The 25,040-nt window shown below is 34.8% G+C and overlaps 1 protein-coding gene across 1 annotated transcript in view; it reads right to left on the reverse strand.

Annotated features, from left to right (window-relative positions):
* Positions 1-883: 883 nt before the first annotated feature.
* Positions 884-25,040, reverse strand: part of SLC35F5 (solute carrier family 35 member F5) — a 37,049-nt gene continuing 12,892 nt past the window's right edge. The window contains exons 8-16 of the mRNA XM_039229950.1: positions 20,780-20,861; positions 20,091-20,178; positions 18,273-18,337; positions 16,538-16,642; positions 12,958-13,117; positions 8,494-8,584; positions 4,395-4,549; positions 3,786-3,879; positions 884-1,727 (exon numbers count right to left, since the gene is read on the reverse strand). Of these exons, the coding sequence (XP_039085881.1) occupies positions 3,804-3,879; positions 4,395-4,549; positions 8,494-8,584; positions 12,958-13,117; positions 16,538-16,642; positions 18,273-18,337; positions 20,091-20,178; positions 20,780-20,861 (822 nt within the window). The 3' untranslated portion in view covers positions 884-1,727; positions 3,786-3,803. The remainder of the gene's footprint in view (positions 1,728-3,785; positions 3,880-4,394; positions 4,550-8,493; positions 8,585-12,957; positions 13,118-16,537; positions 16,643-18,272; positions 18,338-20,090; positions 20,179-20,779; positions 20,862-25,040) is intronic.

Raw genomic sequence — 25,040 nt, forward strand, 5'->3', positions numbered from 1 at the left:
CCTGTGTGGTTTAGTCAGTTGAGCATCCAACTTTGGCTGGCTCAGGTCATGATCTTGTGGTTCGTAAATTTGAGTCCCGCACAAGGCTCACTGCTTGTCAGCCTGTCAGCGCAGAGCCCACTTAGGATCCTCTGTCCCTCTCTCTCTGCCCTCCTCCACTTACACTTTCCCAAAACTAATTTTTTTTTAATTCCTCATAAGTTCACATTCTTTACAATGTCTTTACCCTGGGTCATAGTAACAAAATCACTATTACTTTAGCTTTATGAGAATTATTGGGGGACCAAATAGGAGAACAGATGTTTGTTTTTTAAATTTAACGTCATAAACAAACAATCTTTTAAATTAATATAAAAGATCTCAGGACAAGCAAAAAGATGGCTAACCTCCATTTTAGACTTATGGTAACACCAAAACAACCTTAAAACTGTGAACAACACAAACTGAAGCTAAATTCTGCAAAGAGAATTTTAAAAATCAGATCTGTTAAGAAATTTTGAACAGAAATGAACTATTCTCACAAAACTTGAAAAGGAAATGGGTGATTCATCAAAAGTCTAGATGAATCCTGAGACACATGTTCATCCACTGGTGTGTGCAGTGAACAGGGGCAGTTGTAAAGTAAGTACATAAAAAACTCAAGTTTAAGAGTTGTAATTAGGAGTATTTTATATTTAACTTAAGCCTGGTAGAGGAAAAATTGAAGTGGAATTTTTTAAGTGGAATTTCTTTTACCTTCCTTGTTATTTGAACCATTAAACATGGATTTCGGAAAACCAGAATTATTTAAGTAAGAGACCTCCAGTTCTAGAGTAATTTGGCACATATATGGGGAAAAAAAAAACCCAGAAACCAATTCATAGATTTGTAACACACGAATACATATATATAAACATTTTATTTTAATAATACTCTTTATCACTTCAATTTAAATCATTCCATTATGAAAATGTCTTAATTGAAGAGAGAATATTTCTTCAAAACTCTAAATTAAGCAGAGCTTTATCAATTAAATTTACAGCAATACAGCTTTAGAAATACATAATTCTTCATTTTACAATAATACTTCCCCTTTAAAAATTTGTCATAGTTTGTCACAGATTTAAAATACAAGGCACCTAATGCTATGAAAGGATAATACAGCATATGTAGTGTGAGTGAACCAGATTTTTCTCAGACATTGATTCTCTTTAAAGTCCCACTAAATTTGCATGGACACACTTGCATAAAGTTAAACTTTTTTTTCTGTATTGTTAATTTGCAATGTTCTATGAAACTTGAAAATATAACCCGTACCTATTATAGGCAGCTTATTTTATATCATTTTATCTGTAAGAAACACTGATCTATATACTTAAATGATTTCTTGGAAACATTTTCATAATATAGTCCAGCATTTAACAAATAATGTGAAAATAAAGTCTCCAGAACATTAGAATTTTATTCCTTGATTAGTTCAAATTATTTCATCAGCTCAGTTCCTTGAGATGTGTAAGGCAGGTTGGTCATTTAGAGGGACTGTGGATCAGAACGTCCTATCACTGGTGATACGTACACAGCTACATAGCAAAGTACTTCATTATGAATTGAAGAAAACAGATATAAGGAAAATATATTTTAGAGTTCCAAAGAACTGAAACTGTTATTTTTCAGACTAGGCACTGAAACATTTTCTACAAAAACCTGCCAGGGATTGTCTCTTCGCTGCATAATGTTCCATTATCAGGCTAAAAATAAAAATAAACACAAAATCGTCATTAGATTACAACCATCACAGCTTTAATTTTCTATAGTTTATACCATAAAAAGCAAATTATCTTAACATCGAAATCTATAACAAACACAGTTTATGCACTTAACAACTGGATACTGGAACTGGAGGGGAGTACTAAGAACGCACGGAAGTGAGTTCCACAGCAGTGTCTGAGGCCCCCACTGCTTACTCCGGCCATGTGGCGACAGCTGTACCCCTGCCACACCTGTCCTTCACTCTCTGCCGCAGTCCATCTTCACTATCTCCCCTTTACCCAGTTCTAGCTCACAAATTTAGAGTCCTTGCCTGGGCAGGGGTGGGTATGAGTGTGAACGTGGGAATAATGCACACATAGTAGGGAGGGAGTGCATATGTTACAGCACTCCCAAGCTTTTAAGAATAACTGTGTGTACTTTTTAAAATTTAAAGATGGTGAGTCAACATATTTAGTTCCACTCTGTTGCCAAAACCTCAGTAAAAAGGCAATAAAGGGATTTTTCTTAAGGAAAAAAAATCACATGGACAAAGAGAAGAGCAGAGACTAGAAAACAACTGTTAATCAGGTAGCTCTAAAAGGGGAGTGAAGAGACAACTAAAACCAGAAAGACTGGCATGGTCACAGAAAAAGCAGTTAGACATTTAACTGCCCTGCTTTACTTTTTACAGCTGGTCAAGTGCCTCTTCTCTATCCCTGGAGAAGAAGGGAAGTGTATTCTCTAAAAGGTGTAACAGAGGGTCTCTGGACTGGGGAAATGCCAGGCACAATCCACCATGACTCAGGTAAACGTACCATTTACATCATCGTGACCATGGACACAATCCTTACAGATCTACCCAAAATTACACAGTCACTGCACTGGGATGAGGAGGAAATCTATCCTCGTCTACCAAAGTGGGAACAGCCACTGAAGATGCTTAAAACAAAGAAATCAAGAAACAGAAGTAGAAGCATGGTGCTGGAAGAGTGTGTGAGGTGGAGGGGGGCAGGGGCGGTGGTCAAAACAAGTGAGTTTAAAGTGAGTCCCTGGAGTGGGACGAGAGCCAAAGAAGGCGGGCAGGGCAGGGCAGCTCTAACTCTCTCAACAACGTGCGCATGTAACCATCCTAACAGGAAAAGCTGGAACACAAAATGGCCAAAGGAAAACACACCACCAAGACACTTAGCCCTAGGCTGGAGGTAACTCTGCCACGAAGACGATGACACTTAAGCTTCAAAGGCCAATCTGAGTGCAAGGAGTTAACGTTCTAGGTGAGGAGGGGAAGCCCAGCTGAGTCAGAAAACATTTCAGTATAAACTGCCTCAAGTTATCTCAGAAGAAAGGGACCTGAATCTCCAGAATTTCAGTAATTTATTGTGATCTCTCATTCTAAGTAAATACATAACCACTTGTACACCTGCCAAAAATATATGTTAAATGTATTTCAAGCATTCATTCAGAACAAGATAAAACACCATGTACTCATTTCTCTTGACAGAAATATAAAAGATAGTATTTCTTAAAATTTTTTAAAAATGGGGAAATGTTCTTGAAACATTAAGTGAAAAAGCACAGTCAGAGAATCAGGATATACACTATGCTAGTTGTGGAAAACACACACACACACACATATATAGAGAAAAGACTGGATATACACCAAATTAATATATTTTTTCTTACTTCTATACTAGAGGAAAAATATTTTTCTAAAGTGTATTATTAAATAAAATTATGATCCTTAGCGTGAATAAAAGTAATAGTTGAACTTGGGGTCACTTACTTTGAGTCAGGCACTATTGCACATCCCAAGTATTTAAGATTCCCAAAAATCTTATGAGAGAGGAGGGACTACAACAACCCCATTTCACAAATAGAAAACTGAAGCACAGACAGGTCAAGAAACTTGTATGACGTCACACAGCTAGTGCACGGAGAAGCCAGAATTGGAACCCAGGCACTCTGACTGCGGAGTGACTCCCTTACCCTCTAGACAGTATGTGAGATGACAGGAATCAAGAACCTTATTCAGCATGAATACCAGCTAACATACAAACCTGGACTACAGACAACAGCTAACTAGCTCCATCCTCCTGAGAAACACCGTGCATAGGAATGAGACTCTCGCACTGTTCACTGTCTTCTGGAACCCTTAAAAAAATTGTTTTTAAGACAATAGTTAAGGAAAGCTTTAGAACTGAAAAGAGCCCTTAAAAATAATCTCTTTCACTGACTGAAGCTGTGAGGTCAACGCTAAGACTGAGGCAAGATTTCCCAACAACCTGCCCCAAGTTCTTTCTATAGTAGGATGTAAAAATCTTTCTCTCTTAAAAAAGAAAGAAATTTGAGGCGGTGTTACCATATTTTATTATAAATGTTCACACCAATGAAAGTTTTCTACATTTAAAGTCATCACAGCAAAACAGTAAGCACTTTGGTTTTACCATAAATAAAAACTTTTTTTTTAAGTAGTTGTGAAGAAACGGTCTTACCACCCAAAGGATCTAAACAACTTATTTTAATTTTACATGACATAGTACATATATAAATTATAATTTTTCAATAATTCTACAAAAAATGTCTACAAATTAGTCCAGCAAGATATGATTTCCAGTTTAATTAGCAAGGATTATACTTTTAAAACCTTATATTGGAACCAAATATACCTCTGAATACGATGTTTTCTGCATATAAAGGCAAAAATTCTTCTGATTCCCACCATCACAGGATCCCAATTATTATAATGGCATAGGAGAGTTACAATAAAAAAAGAAAAAAATACAGGGATCGCGCCTGCAAAAAATAACCAAGAAAACTGCACCTAAAAATAAAAGAAAAACAGAAACAATCTACCATTATCATTTAGACAACTTTCTTCTTTAAAATAAGTTTTCTATTTATGAAAACTTGCAAGAATAAGTCAAAACACCAAGAAGATAATACTAAGCACTAATAATGCATTATTAAGTATACTACTAAATATGAGGAATCAGAACTTCAACATATCATTCCACTTGCTTAAATTACCAACAAAAATATGTCTTGCTTGGAAGACGGCCTAAAGGAAAGCCAGAAGGCATGCTTTCCATGTATTAGGGAGAGCACATCTGAGAGCAGAATTATGAAACATTTAGCTTCGTCTTCCACAACACAGTGCCCTTTTTTTTCTGTACTGATTTGCTGATCCTCAAGTAGATCCTCCCTTCAGTTTTTTTTTTTTTTTTATACAAATAGTTTATTGTCAAATTAGTTTCTACATAACACTCAGTGCTCATCCCCAAAGTGCCCTCCTCCATGCCCATCCCCCCCTCCCCCCCACATCCATCAGTACTCAGTTTTTGTCAGCATTCAAGAGTCTCTCATGGTATGCCTCTCTCCCTTTCCCCCACCATTTCCGCCCTTCTTCTCCCCCTTGTTCCTCCGTCAAGTTCCTCCTAATCCTCCTATACGTGCAAACATATGATATTTGTCCTTCTCTGCCTGACTTATTTCGCTCAGCATAACACCCTCAAGGTCCATCCATGTTGCTACACGTGGCCAGATTTCGATCCTCCCTTCAGTTTTGAAGTCATCTTCAAAAACTCATATTTTTATTTATTTATTTTTACTTTTTTATTTTGCAGAGAGAGAGAGAGAGAGGTAGCACGAGCAGGGTAGACTGGCAGAGGGAGAAAGAGAGAGAGAATCCTAAGCAAGCCCCATGCTCAGCAGAAAGCCTGACGTGGGGATCAATCCCATGACCCTGGGATCATGACCTGAGCTGAAATCAAGAGTTGGACGCCAAACCAACTGAGACAGCCAGGTGCCCCAAAAACTCACATTTTTAAAAACTATGTTATAATATTCTGAGATACATTGTGCTATGTTATGGTTCCTTCCTGAAGACAGCACCAAAACAAACTATAAAGTACAACTAGTGAAAACCTTCTATTAACAATTTGCAACAAATTCTAATCCTGATTATTTAAATAATTTGATTATGTAGTAACAAATGAAAAACTTTCTAAGGAAAATCATGACTTAAGCAAAATAAAGAGAACAAATAGAATAATTTTACTAAGAGCTGTGAGCCAGAGAAGACCAGCAGAAAGCAGAGCCCCTGGGGTGGATCCCGTCAGATGTCAAGGCTGAGGCTCCAATCCATCATTTTATCAGGGTTGTCAAGAAAAGGAAAAATAATGAGATGCCATAAAGTGAAGAAAAATCTTTCTTTCCCTTCGTTAGTCTACCTTTAGCATCTAGATTCAACTAAGAATCAAGAACAATGGTCAAAGAAAGCTGTACTGATGGAGACTTAGCTGCAACCCAGTGGTATGATTTCCTTTCAAACTACTAATGAAAATAGTAACTCCTATCTTTAAAATAGGCAAGAAAACTGTGCTTATTCTCTGTAAGTATTAAAAAGAAAAAGTGAGGTTTAGAATTGTAAGCAAGACTCCCTCTGGTGGGAAACATATACTACTCCGGTTCACAGCACCATTAGTCAGAGTAAAGGGGTTTTGTGAGAATATGTTTTAGGAAGGATTCACAATGCATAATGCAAGAATAATCACTGACAACTTTTAACATGCTTGCTCCGCTTGTAGACACACACACATAGGCTGTCAGCCTAAGAACACCCAGGAAAGAGCAGTCAGTCAGAGAAACTAAAAAGCCTTCACACTGTTATCAAATTATTGGCATAACATATTCTTGGAATATTTACCAGAATATTTATAATCTAGAAAAGCCACGATGTATTTAAATGACCCAAGACCAGAAAAAGTATGAAAACTTATGACTAATGGAAGTTAAAAATGCAGATCTAACAGGTAAGAGTGATTTCATGAATACTGAACTAAATTATAACTGAGTAAAAGTAAACTTTGTAAAGGTGGGTAAAACCCTAGTTAACTTTTAAAGGCAAAGTTCACCTTTAACAATGCAGTTATTTATGTGTTGCCACATAATAAAAAACTTAATTTGGTTTCCAAAAGCTACAAAGACAATATTTTAAAATGAAGACACTGAGGGTTGCCTAGGTGACTCAGTCGGTTGAGCATCTGACTTCGGCTCAGGTCATGATCTCACAGTTCGTGAGTTAAAGCCCCACATCGGGCTCTGTACTGAAAGCTCAAAGTCTGGAGCCTGCTTCGGACTCTGTGTCTCTCTTTCTCTCTCTGACTCTCAAAAATAAAAAAAAAACATTAAACATAAATTAAAAATAAATAAATAAAATGAAGACAATGACAAAAAATTGCCTACATTACTGTCTAAAGCCTGACTATATGTGGATATAAATGTGAATACTATCAGAGATGCTTCCTATGATACAAAATATCAAATAAATAAATCAAATAAATAAATAATAAAATAAAAACCTTTATTTTATTAAGCACAATAAAAATATTGACAAATGCTGAAATTTCACAAAGTATATATAAATAATGTTGCTTATTAGAATTTTTAAAAACCCATGAAAGTAGAGTTCTCCTGTTTCTATCACAGTTCTGGGACGCCCTGCCACTTTTTCTAGAAGGTATCTTCCAACCCTCGATTCCTACTGGAGGCCCAGCCAACTCATTTAACTAGCTGTCCAATTCTAGATGTGAAGACAATCAAGAAAAGACTTGTTATGTTTTTCTAATCAATCATTTATTTATTTTCATTTTCCGTATATTTTGTCCTTATCTTAAACTATCTGAATCCATAAATTATATGATCATTTATGTAAATGATCATATAATAAAATTGATCCCCTGTGACACTTTTTTTTAAAAAGCCTAAAATTAACCTTCAATTTTTATTTTTCAAATCTGCAAAAGCTGATGTTTTCAAAATATCAGTACACAAAAGCTCATTTATACAGTAGTCTACCAACATCCTCTTATAACAGTGCCTCCCCAGTCTCATTAGAGCAATTTCGGTCGATATGCAAGATCCTGAAATGTGGAAGGACCTGGATATTATTTAAACCTATAAAGAAATCTAATGATGTGTAACTTTAGTGTTAGGTATATAATATTCACACTCTTTGAAAATGCATGATATTTAGAAGATAACCTAAATTAAGGAGATGCTCTCTGTTAATAACCATGACAAATAAGAACTTACTGAGCCATGAAACAAAGTAAGTATTGGCACAGAACTGTTTTTTAAATAAGAAAATACATATCACTGAGAGTATTTTGCCCTTATCCTAAGAACTGCAAAAAGATCTAAAGAAAAATATCTTTAAAAATTTGATTATAATTTCTACACATTATAAGCTTATAGCTTTTAAGTATTTCCTCTTCTACTTTTATTAAACCAAACCCCCCCCCCACACACACACATTTTGTTACTTAATACATGGGGTTCTAAGTTTACAAACACTGAACTTAGTATAAATGACTACACTACATCTTTTAGTTGTATACACATGGCATGCCTCTTTTCTCCCCGTTACCCCCAGAAGTACTAAAGAAACTCCTCCTTCAGGTGGTTATGTGGGATTCTCTCTACTGTGATGTTATCATTGCCAAAGTATTTATGTTTATCATAAAAGTCCCTGCATCCAGACCAGGACATCACAGAAGAGGAACGGACCACTTGCCCCTCCTGAACCAGGCAAGGAGAAACTTTACTTCTGTTACTCAGATCTATAATATTATCACACTATTATGGAATCTTTGGAATTTATCTTGGAAGTCAAAACACCATGGATTATAATTTAATCATGTGCCCTAACTTTCATTATCTGTTTTAAAAATACATCTAAAATATCTAATGAACAGTTTGCCTTACCTTTTGCATACACATGTCGGCTATTATGGACAGAGGTATTGTAAGGCTTAGTGCAAGTGTGCCTATCAACGATGAGGTAAGAAAGCAGCCCCTAAAAAGGAAGAGAGGAAAATAGATGTTTCTATATTAACAAAGTAAAACAACCAAAGAAAATAGGGTTGGACAGACTCAGACACAATAAAGCAACTAGGATAATTCTTAAAGTTTACCTTCAAATACTAAAAATACCTTCAAATACCAAATATGTAAGAATAAAACTTTCTAAGTACTTTATGCCTTTTTCCAGATCTGCTTACAGATATTATTGAATTTGCATGAATAGCTTCTATTTCATTAACATTGTTAATAAAATTGTTGAAAGAGTTCTCATAGTTTTATAATGACGATCCTTAGCTAACAAAGGAAACAGCTTTATTAAACTGCCAGGATGATACTTCACACCACAGACTTTTAAGAAAGTGAAAAGCCAACATGGATCTGTCACCAAAGCAAAAATATCTCACCCTCATGAAAACTAAAATAGTCTTCTGACCTGTGCTGCTCTTTTGGTTTGGCTTAGCACTGAAAAAAACTGGTTGATTTTTAATGATACTTCCTTATTGCTTTCCATTTTTCTAGTAGTTGTCTGAACCAAACCTAAGCTCTTCATTGTATTTTCACCTTGAACTACCAATGTTGGTATTAAAATTTGAAGTACCAATCTGCATGTGATTTTGTTTAGTTGAAAGAAATAAAATGACTAAAAGCATTATACCAAGTAGATAAGCCATTTACATAGGCTAATAGTTTGAGTGTATAAAAGGAAAACAGGGGTGCCAAGCTGTCTCAGTCAGTACAACATGAGATTCTTGATCTCAGGGTCATATGTTTGAGTCCCACACTGAAGGCAGAGGTTACTTTAAAAAAGAAAAAAAGAAAAAGAAATTATAAGATAAAACCATAATGTATATAATTAGGACTATAGGCCCATGGAAATTCTAGTCTACTAAATTCTAGCTCAGTTTAGGTTAGAATTAATAATGCTATCCTACAATAAAAGAAGCTATCTTGATAAAGTGTCACTCAACATATTCAATAGAGGCTGTACCATTAGTTCTTAACGCAGGAAAGAAAACTCAAGTACTAGCGGTTCCCACTACTCATGAGCTGCTCTGTGAAAAGACAGTTCAGGAAGTCAAATTTTTTTAATGCAGCATATGTTCTTAGAGATTTATAACACAAAGTACAATCATAAAGAGTCTGAGATGAAGTATTAAAAAGGAAACTATTTGAGGGTGCCTGGATGGCTCAGTCAGATAAGCATCTGACTCTTGATTTCACCTGAGGTCATGATCTCACTGTCATGAAATCAAGCTCACCGTAGAGCACGGAGCCTGCTTAGGATTCCCTCTCTGTTGCCCACTGTCCCTCCCTTACTTGTGCTTTCTCTCTCTCTCTCTCTCTCAAAATAAATAAATAAATAAATATAAAAATAAAATATAAAAAAAACTATTTGACTTATACTGCCTGTTCCTAATTTAGCTGATCATTGGATCCTTTGATCATCCAGTATCATTTCAGGGGCACACTTTGGGAAATGCTGAGATGGAACTAGGTGCAACCATTCAACATCTATTCAAACTGTACAGATATGGGCTTTCCAGCACACCTCAATTTTTAAAAAACAAACGAGGGACAAGAACACATCTTTAATTTACAAAAAAAGTTCACAACCATGCTTTTAAACCTGTAGTTTATTACTCAGCCACTGTTTATATATGCTGAAGTTCACTGTTCTATTTATAGTTAAACATACAATAACCTGCTTAACCAAAAAAAGAATCATCATACATGCAGATTATGACTTCTGAGAAATGTATTTTCTTATGATTTAAAATGATGTAAAATATATAGAGATATGCTTCTTATACTTGTTTTGTTGCCAAGAACACCCAGAATTTAATGGATATGTTTGTTTCATTACTGATTCATTTACTGCTACTGAGTTGTTACCATTAGTACTCTAAACACTCAATATATCTGAAAAATATATCTGAAAAATAAACCTTCTTGAGACACTGAAAAATCCATCCTAGGTAAGGATAAACATAGCTTTTTTCATAATAAATGACTTTGTATAATTTACCTATTTAACAATACTCATATAATATTTCAATATTTACATACACAGCTGGGGAAATAAGTTGTGTTCCCTCCATGAAGAATGACATTGCAATTTTCTATCAAAATCTAAAGTCCCTATGATTGACTCAGTCTTTTCCACTTACAGGCATTTATCCTACAGAATGCTTACATATATATGCAAACACATATAGGAGGATATTCAATGCTATTTTATTTACAAAGTAAAGGACTGGAAACTTAAAATGCCTCTCAACAAGGAATCAGTAAAACATATTATATTCTACTTATTATGTTACATAATGGATTGAAATATAATGTATTAGAACAATACACAGGCTTTAAAAAATGAACTGAACCCTAAGTGCTGATACATAAAGATTTACAGGCCAACCTGTGAAAAAAATCTAAGTACAGAACACTATCTATAGTATGCTCCCATTTGTATCTTAAAATTTGTTGGGGGTGGGGAGATGGGTGAAAATTAGGAGGCTGACACACCCCTCTGCCTGTATAGAAAATTTTGTAGAAGGTTTAGAAGTTAATAGTGGCTGTCTCTGGGAAAAAGGAATGGAGATTTGTAGTGAAAAAGAGATCATTAGACTTCCCTTTCATTGTACATCCTTTTGTATGTATTACTCTTTTCATTCTAAAAAAGTTAAATCAAAAAAAAATTCCAAAACATGTTTTTATTTAAATGTAAAAATTTTCCAAGGGAGCAACTAAATAAACTCACATAGAGAAATTACATGTCACAGCTCCTACTTGATCATCCTCCAAAGCCAACATTAAATTCTGTTAAACATAATAAAACTCTATTGTATATGTTTATTAAAAATAAAGCTCTCAATAAAGAATGAGTGTTTTATTATTTACAGGTGTCACAGTCCATGTTTTCTATGAGTCTTAATGTAATTAATGCAACAAGCATCATGCTAAACACTTTCTTTCTCCAGTCTAACATCCAAAAAATATTTTACTTATTGCTTTCAAATATATTCATTCCCTTTGAAATTTTCTAATCTAAACTGAACTTAAAAAACTAGAAAATGGGAACTTGAATTAAAATACAGTGAGTACATTTATTTAAATTGCAGTCAAAAATGAAGATCAACAATTCTTCATGACTCAACTGAGTTCAATCAAAACACTACCACAGTAAATTGTTCTACCTGTCCAGACCCAAGAATAGAGAGAGGCAAGAGAAATGAGAGAAGAAATACCAGAATTGAGAGAAAAGAAGCAATAGGATAAAAGAGAGTATATAATATATATCAATATAGGAAAGAAACTATGTAACTCTCTTTGATGAGCACCGAAAATACAGGCAATGAAAGATGGAAGAATGAATGAGTAAATGGATTCTGATATCAATGAGATTTAGATCAGCAAAGGAATTTAAGTACATAAATTACTACAAATGAAAGTTAATCTTTACCACAAATGAAAGGGAGTGTGGAAGACCATCAAGAAAACAGAGAAATTTCCTTAATTGAAGAGGGAGAAAAGTATAGGCAAAGCATTAAGATGAAATCTTCATGGAAAAGGCTACTTTTGTCCCAGTCTTTTGCAAAGGAAAATTAGTTAGTAGTCTTAACTGGCATATAATAAAAAATTCATTTAGGAGTTTAGGTACAATTTGTGTGGTTTTTTTTTTTTCAGTTACTATTAGATGGAAACAGCACTAAGTATCAAGCTCTATATTTGAAAGATTTCTTAAACACAACATATAATACTGTCTTCAAGCTATTTTAAGATCATGACATATCAACATGTTTGATATTATAACATTATAACATTTCAAAGCATGTTAACATTTCAAGTTAACTGGAGCTTAGGGTTACATATCTGGCTCACTTACATGAAAAGCCTTAAGAATAAACAAAACAAAGACATCTATGAACAACCAGACATTCCAAAGTCTCTTAGATAAGCAAAACTCCCTAGATTCTCACTCAGAACTCATGTTATTCATGTTTAGAATATAAACTTCCTAAGTTTGGATGTCCATTAGGTAATGGTACCTTTCATTTATATAACATTCTACTTTTAAAACACTTTTACAAATCTAGATCATTTATATTCATCCATTCAAATATTTATTCAGCAAATATTTGTTGCGCTCCTTCTGTGTGCAAGGTATTACTCTACACAATGGGTGCACAGAGGTTAAAAGACAAAGCTCTTGCTCTATTGGAGTTACTTTATTAAACTGTGAAGTGTGTGGGGTGGGAAGGTGCCCAGGAGGAGCCATCAAAAGACAGAAGAAATATAAATGCTTAAACTTCCCCAAAGTCCATAAACTGATCACTAATGAATCATAGTGTAATAAATAGTACATACCACAACCACAGGAACTCTGAGAGAACCGTTCCAATAAGGCCATTAACAATAATGCACATTAATACTACTTTATTGGGAAACTCAAAGTCCTCAAATCCAGTATAATGAAGTAAGAAGAAACCTGGCCATAAGAGCAGCAGATTAAACAGACCTACAAAACCTAAATATGTATAAAAGAGACAAAAATTAGTAATTGTGATTTATTTAAAATTTTTACTTATAACTCTATAATTAGAAAACAACAGATTTTGCACAAAGGGCTCCAATAGGTTTCCTTAACTGGAACTTCTGTTTCTTTAAGTCATATCTATGGACAAGTCAGCACCAGAAAAAAAAACTGTACTGAAAAAAACTTGGTGATCACTGAGTCTTCAAGGTTCAACTCTTCACACTGCGCGGAGCAACTACTATGGAATAAACCACATAATTCAAAAAGAATAGTTGTTAACCTTAGCTACTAATAATTTAGTGTCTTCAAATTTAAAGAAACAACTGGTATATGGTGTGTGCATGGATATTCAGCCTAAATTATGAAGAAGTAGGTGGTCTGCTCTCTGCTTCAACTCATATTTATGTTTAAAGCACCTATGGTATGCTCGGAAGAATGGAAGAAGTTTCCAAAACAATACATTCTTGGCTCTTGCCTTCCAGGACCTAGTTGGTGAGATAACATACCTACAGAAATAGCTACTCGACATGGGAACTAAGCACAGACTGACTACTCATAGAGGAAGGCTGTAACATTTAGTGGCTGACTATATGTGTTCTGCGGTCTAACTGCCCTGGGTTCCAATACCAGCTCCACCATTCACTGGTGGTGGAAACTTTGTGCAAGGTGCAGAACCTCTTTGAAGCCTCAGTTTTCTAATCCATGAGTGTAAAATCGTATCTAATTGTGTTACTGGGAGAGTTTGGTTAAAACACTTAGAAAATACAGCATAGAACTCAGCATAGAGTAAAAAGTTAGTAAAAGGTGAGCCACTATTATTATTATTATAGAAATGCAAGTTTATATATGAGTGCCTATGAATAAAAGACTATAAAGAAAAAATTTACAATTTTATAGTAATTTTATTGCACTTTCTGTACAGTTCAACACCACAGATCCACTATGACATTCATTAGATAACTGTAGAGCTTTCTTAAAAGAAAGCTAAATTATAATAAATATATATTTTATATTCGTTGCTAAATAATAGACTAGTATTTAGGATGCCTACTTAAATCTTAACAGGACTGGAGTACCCAGTCTCTATCTGCTGTTAAAGATGCAAGCCACCTCCCTCCTCCGAAGAACGGCCTTGGAGCACAAATAAGCCAGCCTTTCCCAAGAAGTGATCACCCTCTGCATTCCCCAGCTAACCCATGGAGGATGCGCAGGCTGCTCTCATGGCTGAAATCCTAATGGTTCTAGGCCAGAAGGTCTCTGAGGAGTATCTAAACATTACCTGCTCCTTCCCACCGTCTATCTCCTGCCCCAACATGCCGTGAACTGGGCCAAATCTCAATTATATGTGACACCATATGGTTCTTTCCCCTACTCTATCCTGCTTTTTTACTCCCTTGTCAGGTTTCCCTGCAGAGCACCCCTTCAATAAATCGCCACAAGAAATCCCTGTCTCATATCCTGTTTTTAGAATACCTAATTTAAGACATCTCATGATAAAAATAAAAACAAAATGACACACATACAGAAGGGACTCATGATCTGAAAAGTATACACAACATTAAGAAGTTGTCATAATTAAAACACCAAAATTTGGCATTATCAAAAACCAAACCTAGTTTGCCATCCCTGGACTATCAAGTCTATGGAATCCCACATGAATTCCCAACCTTTGAACCTAAAGACAAAGGTCCCAATTGCTTCCACTTATTCTCCAGACCCTCTAGAATCTGGCCTGCATACGTTCCTGTTCTTCCCTAAAGTGAGCTCTTTATCACAATCACACAGATCTACTGACTGCTCCCTATCATGCTCTGCTCACATCCTCATCCCTAAAGAATCCTCCACAACCCAATCCTAACTTCTTTATGGTCCTGCCTATTGTAAAGCCCAAGTCAAATCAATATTGTGTTATATATTATGACATATATGACATGTAAAACTCACATCTGACTTTTTTGTCTGTGTGTACTGTAATAAGTTAAACAATTTTTCCTGAAAATTGTCAATTTTAAAAAAAAATCTCAAAAAATATTAGCACTTCGTTCCATTCCAGGTGGAATTTTATATAACTCTAAGATGAGACATCATCAAAGTTAACTTCATATTTAAGGTATATTTCTTAAATTCCATACTTAAACTTGAGTGATCACCTGGTGTGGTAGCTTTTCAAACATTTTCTTTTTGTTAAGCTTAGGTGAAGATATTCAAACATTTTTTTAGCAGAAAAATATTTTCTATAAATCAAATTATAATGCAAAATCCCAGCAAAACAAAGCTGTTCCAGCTGAAGCAGCAAAGAGCCCCAAGAACCAGAACCACACCTGCAAATCCACCTTCCCCCACCCTTCCCAGGATCCTCTGCAAGATCAGTTTGAAAGCTATTCATCTGCCCAATTTCCTTATTTCTCAGATGAGTATGAAATAAGTGAAATTATAACACCATGTTCCTGGTCTATTAGTTCCCTATAAGCTATATTATGAACTTCTATCACCAGGCTTTTTTATCTACTGATCTTCAGATATCTTTTAGAAGATATCCACAGATAGGGGCACCTGGGTGGCTCAATCGGTTAAGCGTCCAACTTCGGCTCAGGTCATGATCTCACGATTCATGGGATCGAGCCCTGCTTCAGGCTTTGTGCTGATAGCTAGCTCAGAGCCTGGAGCCTGCTTTAGATTCTGTGTCGCCCTCTCTCTCTGACCCTCCCCTGCTCATGCTCTCTCTCCCTCTCAGAAATAAATAAAACACTAAAAAAAATGTTTTTTAGAAGATACCCACAGATAAATTTGACAGATAACACAAGTATTTAACTGAGCTGCTATCAGGCAAATGAGTAAGTTCTCATATTTGGTATTTAATTTACCAAAAGTAAGAATTGATGTCAGAAACTACATTTGGGTAATTTGAAAAATCTATGTCATAAAAGAGACTGCATCTTAAAGTGCAAATGGAAAGCTTTAAGTGTCCCATGAGTTTTAATGAAAAGTACATAGACTAGAATAATATATCCATATCACTTGGGGGAGTTTCTCCATTTTTGCTTCTAAAAATTCAAAAATGGTAAAATGTGTAATACAACAGGTATATTCCAACATGCTTATAATAGCACAATTCTGTCATATCAGTGAGGAAAACATCTGATTCACAGGCTAAAGACATGAATGCAAAAAAGATATTAGGAGGAATTTCTTTCTTTACTTCACACTGAGGGAACTGGCATTCTGTCATAGGTACACAATTATGCAGGGCAAGGTATGAGAAAAACAATGAGACTGGACTTCAAAAGCATTAAAATATGGCAGTTTTAAAGAATCATATGGAGAAGAGAAAGCCTTCCTTATACCCTCCAAGACAAAACCCTAAGCTAATCATTCAGAGTAAATAGCCTCACAGGTTAAACATATTCTTACCAAAGAACATTGGAATATCCAACTTATCTTCTCTGTCTACTTTTCTCTTAATCATAACAATATAGACAGCATAGAGCATGGCTCCAACAAGAGACCAAATGGAACCTGTAAAAATCAACATAATGAGCTAAAGCATTTGTTCATTAATTCATTCAACACATACTTATTTAAAATCTAATAAGGTGTCAGACACTATTTCAAGAAGTAAGTACACAAATATGAAAAGACAAAGTATATCCCACCCTCTCCATGACTTCCAGGAGAAAAGGAAGCAGTTTAAAGAGTGAACAAACACACGTGCAAACATCCAATGATCTAGCGAAATATGCTTAATATTAAAACCATATAAGTAACAATTTTTTAATTTTGAAATGCTACTTCAATTTAACACCTGCCACTGTCTGGTGTAACAATGCTTAAGCTGTTGCTTATACAGTCCTCCCCACTGCCATGAATCAACTTTAATGTATATTCTACTGCCATCTTCAAGGCCCCATTCAAGTCCCATCTCTGTGTGAACTTGCCACACATTTAATACTTCAATTAATTATCCAAAAGTCCAGTGTTTTATCAAACCTATTTTTAAAAAAATTTTTTTAACTTTTTTAAGAAAGCAAAAAGAAAGCCTATCAATAAAACCTCACACATACACAACAAATACATGTATCATTTTACATATACTAGCTGCTCTGGGTGAGAGATGATACAGTTTGTCAAGGCACAGCTATCAGTTCAAGGGTGAGAAAGAGATAATGCAGTTCAAAGCATGAACTATGCCTGGACAGTAACCAGGGATAGTTTAGAAAGCAGTGTTCCATTCAGTGAATTTCAAATATCTAAATAAAGTATCCAGAAGAAAGCCATAAAACTGGGTACTGACTATCTTTGTTTTTGTTCAATCTAAACAATGGGTTAAAACTGGGTGCTCATCACAGCAGTAAATGTTTCAGGCAAGAATCATGAGTGAACCACAAAATTAGTGGGTGCAAGTATAACAGAAACAGGGCATGTGCACAGTATCTCAAAGTATCTCCCTACAAGATGCTTATTACTTGCAAAGAAAAAAGTTAGGAACTTGACACTGGAGAACCCTGGCAGACACTATCTTAAAATTAACTAGTCACTCCTAATGGGACCACACCATATGATTTACTGATCAGGACACTTCCAATATCACTTCCGTGGCATCCTAACCAAAATGACACAACATAAATTTAATCATAAGAAAGTATCAGAAAAACCAAGAGTGAGGAGCATTCCACAAAACAACTGGACAGTACCCTTCAAAAGTGTTAAGGTTACAAAAGACGAAACAAAACAGACTGAGGGACAGTTCCAGACTCAAGGAAACTAAGGAGGCATGACAACTAAATGCAACAAGTAATCCTGGACCAGAAAAAGAACATTCATGGGAAACATGGTGAAATGTGAAAAGGATATACAGATTAGATAATTAAATTATAATCAATGTTAATTCCTGATTTTTGTAACTATACTCCAGTTTTGTACATAAGACAGAATCTGAGTGATGGCTACATGAGAATTCTATGAACTATTTTTTAATTTTTTTACATTATTTCCAAAGGAAACGTTTTTTAAAAAAAGCCCCATCAGTGCCCACCCTCTGCATGTGTGTGCACATGCACATACATGAACACAATGACACAAATACTGATATGCACAAACTTTCTTGTATTCTGTAACAGAAAGAATAGAGTGTCAAGTACTCACTTACCTATTGTATCTCTTCCAGCAGATTTTTCAGACCCTGACAAGTTTACCAGCACAACGCCTCCAATGCTATGAGAATAACAGCATTACTAATCAGCAAAATAATACATTCCTTAAAAGAGCTAATAATGAAGATAAAAATTATTTACAAGTGATCAAGACTATGCTCAAAACTGGGCAAGACTAAAACGGTCAAAGACTTTTGTTATTTAATTAATAACATTTAACAACGATAACAGGATAGTGTTAAGTGCTATATTTGTATTCAAATCATTTAATTCTCATGAAACGTACAAATTACTTTATAATAAAGGCATTACTGTTGTTACCATTACCATTTGACACATGAAAAAACTAGTACACAAACACATAAAGTTAACTTGGCCAAAATTACACAGATAGAGGACTGAACCCACAGGCAGCCTGCTTCTGGGTAAATATTCTTACCTCCTACGCTACCTGATGCCTTTTGGTTAATAAGTAACCAACTTGTCAGCCCTCTTCCAAGCTTTTTTTTTGAAAATACACACACAGTATACCCATGTATACCTAGCAATAGCACAAATGCTGTCTATTGGTAAAACCTAAATTAACAATAAAACTATACTTAAATATTTAAATAATTAAATTAATCAATTATAAATTAATGGACAAAAATAAGACTGAATTAAACTTCATTTCCTTCCCAATACAGATATATTATATTTCCCTAACACAAGAATATGTTTAGCTAAGACATTAGCCAATCATGAGTGCAATGTAATAAACTTCTAGTGACTGTACATCTAAAGAGTAAATTAGTTGGGTCATCTGGCCTATCCCTGGAAACTACCATGGTTGTATCAAAAAGAGAAAAGCACGTCATAATGAGAGCTACCACATATGTGACCGCCAAGTACCTCAGTCCCTACGATAATCGCTTTTTATATACAGTTGCTCCAAATTTTCAGACCAGGCTAATACTATCATCATTTTCTCACCTAGGAAACCGTCTCAGAGAGCTTAAGGAAACTGACAGGAATAAAGAACAAAGCTCTGACTCAAACCCAGCTCTGACAGCTAAGAAACACTACTCTCTTCATTAAATCATTCAACTATCTTCTCTGATTTCTGATTTTTTCTCATAAAAACAACAGCTTTACCAAAACCAATACATCTTTGTGGAGTACTGTTGGTAAGCAAAGCCCTATGCTAGACTGCTGGTGGCACAAATAAGCAAAAAGCAAGGCTCTGGCCTTTAAAAGTTTATAACACACAGAAAAGACAAGATAAAAAGACACAAAATTACATAAATAAAAGATTTAAGTATAATTATTGACAACACTGATGTTATACACGAATTCAAAACTGCCAAATGATTTATTTGAAAAACAACTGAAAGATCATGTGAGGATGAAACAATCACAGAAGACGGCGTGTTTGAATAAGAGGAGATAGAAAGCCCAAAACCAAAACAAAAAGAGGAACTTGTTTTAGGAAAAGGAAATAGGAACTTGGGAGGCTATGAAGATTAAGTTGCCGCATTAAGTTAAGTGTAAACATCAGTACAATTCACAGTATTATACTGTCTTCACGTGAACGGGAAGCAAAGCTGCTCTGGGATCCTTCCCTCCAGTTACTCTCCCCATGACCATTCAGAAAATTAAGTAAGGACATGACCCAAGGCTGCATGGAATGATGTCCACGTAAACCCTTCTTTCAGCCTCATCTTCCTTTGCCTATACAGTATATGATAATATAAACTATCCTATGTCACTACCAGAGAATTTTTAAACATCGTATTTTTAAGCAGAATTAAGTAGCTGTTATGTTATGTTCTCACCTTAAAATTACAGCTAATAGTTTAGAAAGAGTAAATCTATCTCCACTGTTACTTGGAAACACTGCAGCAAGAATTAAGGTAAAAAGTCCTGCAGGGAAAAAAAGATACATCAGCTTTAATTCTGTCAAAAGCAGCCGTTAAACTAAACCATGTTTATTTCAACAAAACAGATTAACTACATCCCTACTTATTTTAAACTAATAAGAGTTAAGTTGAGCACTCAAAGTAACATTATAACCTCATCATAATCAAGCATGTGTGCTCAAGTTATTTTTATAGCTTCAAAAATACTTTTTCTCTCCCAGATTTGGAAGGTGATTCAATTTTTAAAATAAAACATCTTTCATTGGGTAAATTACAGTTCTGAAAAAAGCAATTACATTTAGCCAAAGGGTCCAGAAAAAGATCTTCAGAAAGAATATGTGAAAGGAATGACAACCACAATACAAAAACCCAGCGTAGAAAACTTTAATATGTTGTTATATGAAAAATACCATAACATAGTTAAAGGAATATAAATAGCACAAGGCCACAGCATAAAACTACAAATATTATGTAGTTATAACATGCTACTGTACATCAGTATGAATGTAATTTGTAATAAGATAAAAATGTGTATATATGTGCATACACACATAGCAGAAAAAGGTTTCAAGTTATAATGTAAATTTTGAAGACAAATTTCTTACCAGAGGTTGAGGATAAAATATTAACTATAGCAACTTGTGTGTCTGAAAGTGCTTCTTGATATGATAAATTTGCCAGAAACCACTAAAGAAAAAGAAAACAAAGTGAACCCTACTGAATGACATGCATATTTATATCTGTCCCAACGTACAGGCCCCCTCCTTTTTTTCCTCCTAAGTATTTTATCATAAGAGCTTTTAAAAGTTGCTTTCTATTGAAAAATCACAAGCCCAAAGAAGAGGGCATTTATAATTAGATTTAAGATCTTTGCTATTCAATTTCCCTTAAGAAATTAACAACAGTTGATTAAAATTAGCATTCAAGTTTGTTTTAAATGAGGGAAAAAATGAGTGTCGACTTTAAAATTTGCTTTATCCAAGGATTTCTAGCATTCTATTGAAGTTAATTAAATCAAATTTAAATGTGGGGAAATTCTCCAATATTAAAATATGTACAGATAAATACAGCATGATGAGAAATCAACTGAACAAGATGATGCCTTATGGGGATGGATCAAGGTAGCTACTAGCTAGGTAGACTGATAGATAAAAGGACATATTCATTTTGGAAATCTAAAAAAGTCCAATGAAAAATATGAATTTGCTAGCTAATTATTGTTATTTCTCTGATTCTCAGTTTGGAGACACACTACAAAGAGTTCTCATAACTGGATATAATTAAAGGAAGTTTTCCAGTTTGAGGATTTCTTTTCCTTCTCTTTAGTTCATCTAAGCTAGGATATTCTTATATCCTCAATACTGTGCCTAATTTAAGGAATAAGAAATAAGACTTCTTTTTGATGAAGGCTGTGTGTATGTGCTGTGGGGGGTGGGGTTCCAAAACTCATTTATTTTCACTGCTATTAGATATCTTAACCCCTATTTTCACACCTCATCCATTTTTCTGTTGATGGATATTTTTTGACTATTTCAAACAATGATACTATGGATATTCTAGTGCATGCCTCCTGGTACACATGTGCATGAGTGTCACTAACAGATATACTAAGCAGCAGACTGCTGGGTCAATCAAAGTCAAGTACATCTAACTGTTTTCAGCATCACTGTTAGTTAAGACATATTCATATTCCACTGAAGAATGACTATCCTCTTAAGAGAGGGGACATCTCTTGATCTTTCTCAGAACTTTTAGTTGAGTGCTATAAATTTAGCATTTACATTTCAATGAAGCAACAGACATATCTTAGAGCACTGCTAGAAGGTAGCAGATAGCTGAATCTAGTCGATTCCACTGTACTCAAGGTGAAAGCCAGAGGAAAAGTATAGCAAAGTGATTCTGACTCCATCTGTAGTTCTCTGACTTCCTAGATAATTTCACTTGACTTTCTAAATGAGAAAATGAGGTAGCAGTTGCTAAGATGAACAGTATCAAACATATATGGCAATAAGCCACAATCTGCTTATGGTTCAAGTGCTAGAAAAGTGAAAGATTCTACTGTTAATTATCTTTTGGAGATCTGTCTGCAAGAACAGGTAAAACTTATAGGGTGATAATTAACTTTCTTGATCCATTTTCCTTACCACTTTAACACATAAATACTCTGCTCATTTTCCAAACAATCTCACTGGTCTCTGCTAATACAAGACAAAGAAATAGAAACAGATCACTTAGGTAGGGGCCATTCAAAACTCCTAAGAATGCATCATGAGTTTATAAACCCTTTCTAGAAAGACCTTCCTATTCTATACCTCTCCCCATTCTCTGGCTTTCAAATCCAAGGTACTCTCATCACAAAAGAAGACTCGCCTCAATTACCCTCCAATAAAAATTAACCTTACAGTGTTTCACTTCAGTATTCCAGAATTGAGGACAACCACTTACTAATAAATAATCTATCACAAATAAGTTATATATTTCATTATTTCATGAGTATTAAGTTACTTCAAAATTATCATAAAAGGTATTCTAGATAAATACTATATGATCTAAATTATATTCTACAGAGAAAAATTAAAACACCACAAGTCCTCATGAGACAAAAGACATTCAAGGTGGACTGGCAAATACAGTAATCACTAACTCCTCTGTCCTGCACTGTACACTAGCCACTAGCCACATGTAGCTACTGAGGAACTGAAATGCAGCTAGCCTGAACTGAAATGTTTTGCAACTAAAATTGAAATAAAAACTGAAGTTGAAAAGAAATAGGAACTGACATAAAAATAGAAATTGAAATGAAATTGAAATCCTTAGAAGATTTTAGTACAAAAAAAGGATATAAAGTATCTGAATTCTCATATCGATAACATGTTAAAATATTTTATACATAGTGGGTTAAATAAGAAGTTATTAAAATTAACTTCACTTGTTTCTCTTAACCAGATTTCTCTTTAAATTTTTTTTGAAAATATAATTTTATTTTATTTTTTTTGAAAATATAATTTTAAAAAACTGGAAGGGGTGTCTGAGTGGCTCAGTCAGTTAAGCGTCCGACTTCGGCTCAGGTCATGATCTCAGGGTCTGTGGGTTCAATCCCCACACTGGGCTCTGTGCTGACAGCTCAGAGCCTGGAGCCTGCTTCAGATTCTGTGTCTCTCTCTCTGCCCCTCCCTAGCTCGCACTTTCTCTCTCTCTCTCTCAAAAATAAATTAACATTTAAAAAATTTATTTTAATTTTTTTCTAATTGTAGAAAATTCAAAAATATACAGGACAACCGCATTTGAGACTCACATTTATTTGTATTGAATAGCACTGTTCTAAACCTTATCAAAGCTTATCACTCTCTTAAATTAGGTTTCCAACAAGCTATATACTTGGACTATATTACTCTTTCTATAGCAATGCCTTTACTAAAGACCAACATAGCTTTCTAGGCTCGTAAGTTATTTAGGTTTTTGTATGTTTTTTTCTTTAAAAAAAGGTGGAAGCAACCCAAGTTCAGATCAATGAATGAATAAATAAACAAAATATGGTATATCCATACAATGAAATAATATTCATCCTTTAAAAGGAAGAATGTTCTGGGGTGCTTGGGTGGCTCTGTCAGTTAAGCATCTGACTCTTGATTTCGGCTCAAGTAATGATCTCCTGGTTCATGAGTTCAAACTCTGTGCTGGGCTCTGCTCTGACAGTGTGGAGTCTGCTTCGAATTCTCTCTCTGCCCCTCCTCCATGTATGTGTGCATTCTCTCTCTCTCAAAATAAATAAACAAAAAAAACTTAAATGAAGAAAGTTCCGACACATGCTACAAGGATGAACCCTGAAGGCTTTATGCTGAGGTAAGCCAGTCATAAAAGGAAAAACAGTTATGACTCCATTCATACAAGGTACTTAAGAGTGGTCAAATTCATAGTGACAGAAAGTAGAATGGTGTTTGTCAAAGGCTGGGGAAGGTAAGAAAGGGGAGTTTTTAATGGATATAGAATTTCAGTTTTATAAGATGACAACTGTTCTGTTGACAGATGGTGGTGGTTGCGCAACAATGTCAATGTACTTAATGTCACTAAAGCTATATATACTTTAAAATGGTTACAATGAAACAAAAAGGTTAAAATGGTAAATATATAACACGTGTACTTTATCACAATTTTTAAAAGGCTTTTTATATCCATATATCTATCTCTATATCAACATGCTACATGGAATAGTACCTATGTAATGTATTTAATCTATGTAATACATTCTCTCCGAGTCATGAGTTACAAGTTTGCTTTATCCAAAGAAGGGAAATACCATATTTCCTTTTAATAGGTAATAAGCTATGTAATTCAGGAGGTTTTCCTATTTGCCTTTCCTTTTAGCAATTTGCCTAGGGATTAACTGTGTGCTCATTTGAAGTAGCTTTTTTCCTTTAAATTGAAGTTCCTGATATAATCATCCCTTTCCACAGCCAGCTTCTGCCCTACACACACACACACACACACACACACACACACACACACACAACCTGTTTAATCTGGCTCTTATCTTTTCCTCTTTTTTTTAAAGTTTCTATATTTATTTTGAGAAAGAGAGAATGTGAGCAAGGGAGGGGCAGAGACAGAGAGAGAATCCCAAGCAGGCTCCATGATGTCAGCACAGAGCCCAATACAGGGCCTGATCTCATGAAGCGTGAGATTGTGACCTAAGCCAAAATCAAGAATTGGACATTTAACTGACTGAGCCACCCAGGTTTAATTTTTACTATATATATATATAGTAAATATATATAAATAGTAAATATACTATATATATATATACACACTTTTATTATTCTTCACCTCAAGTCTCATTTGAAAATTAGAGTCTCATTTGAAAACATA

The sequence above is a fragment of the Hyaena hyaena genome, unplaced genomic scaffold (genome assembly GCF_003009895.1).
Source record: "Hyaena hyaena isolate Hyena2069 unplaced genomic scaffold, ASM300989v1 scaffold_41, whole genome shotgun sequence".
NCBI classification, from domain to species: domain Eukaryota; kingdom Metazoa; phylum Chordata; class Mammalia; order Carnivora; family Hyaenidae; genus Hyaena; species Hyaena hyaena.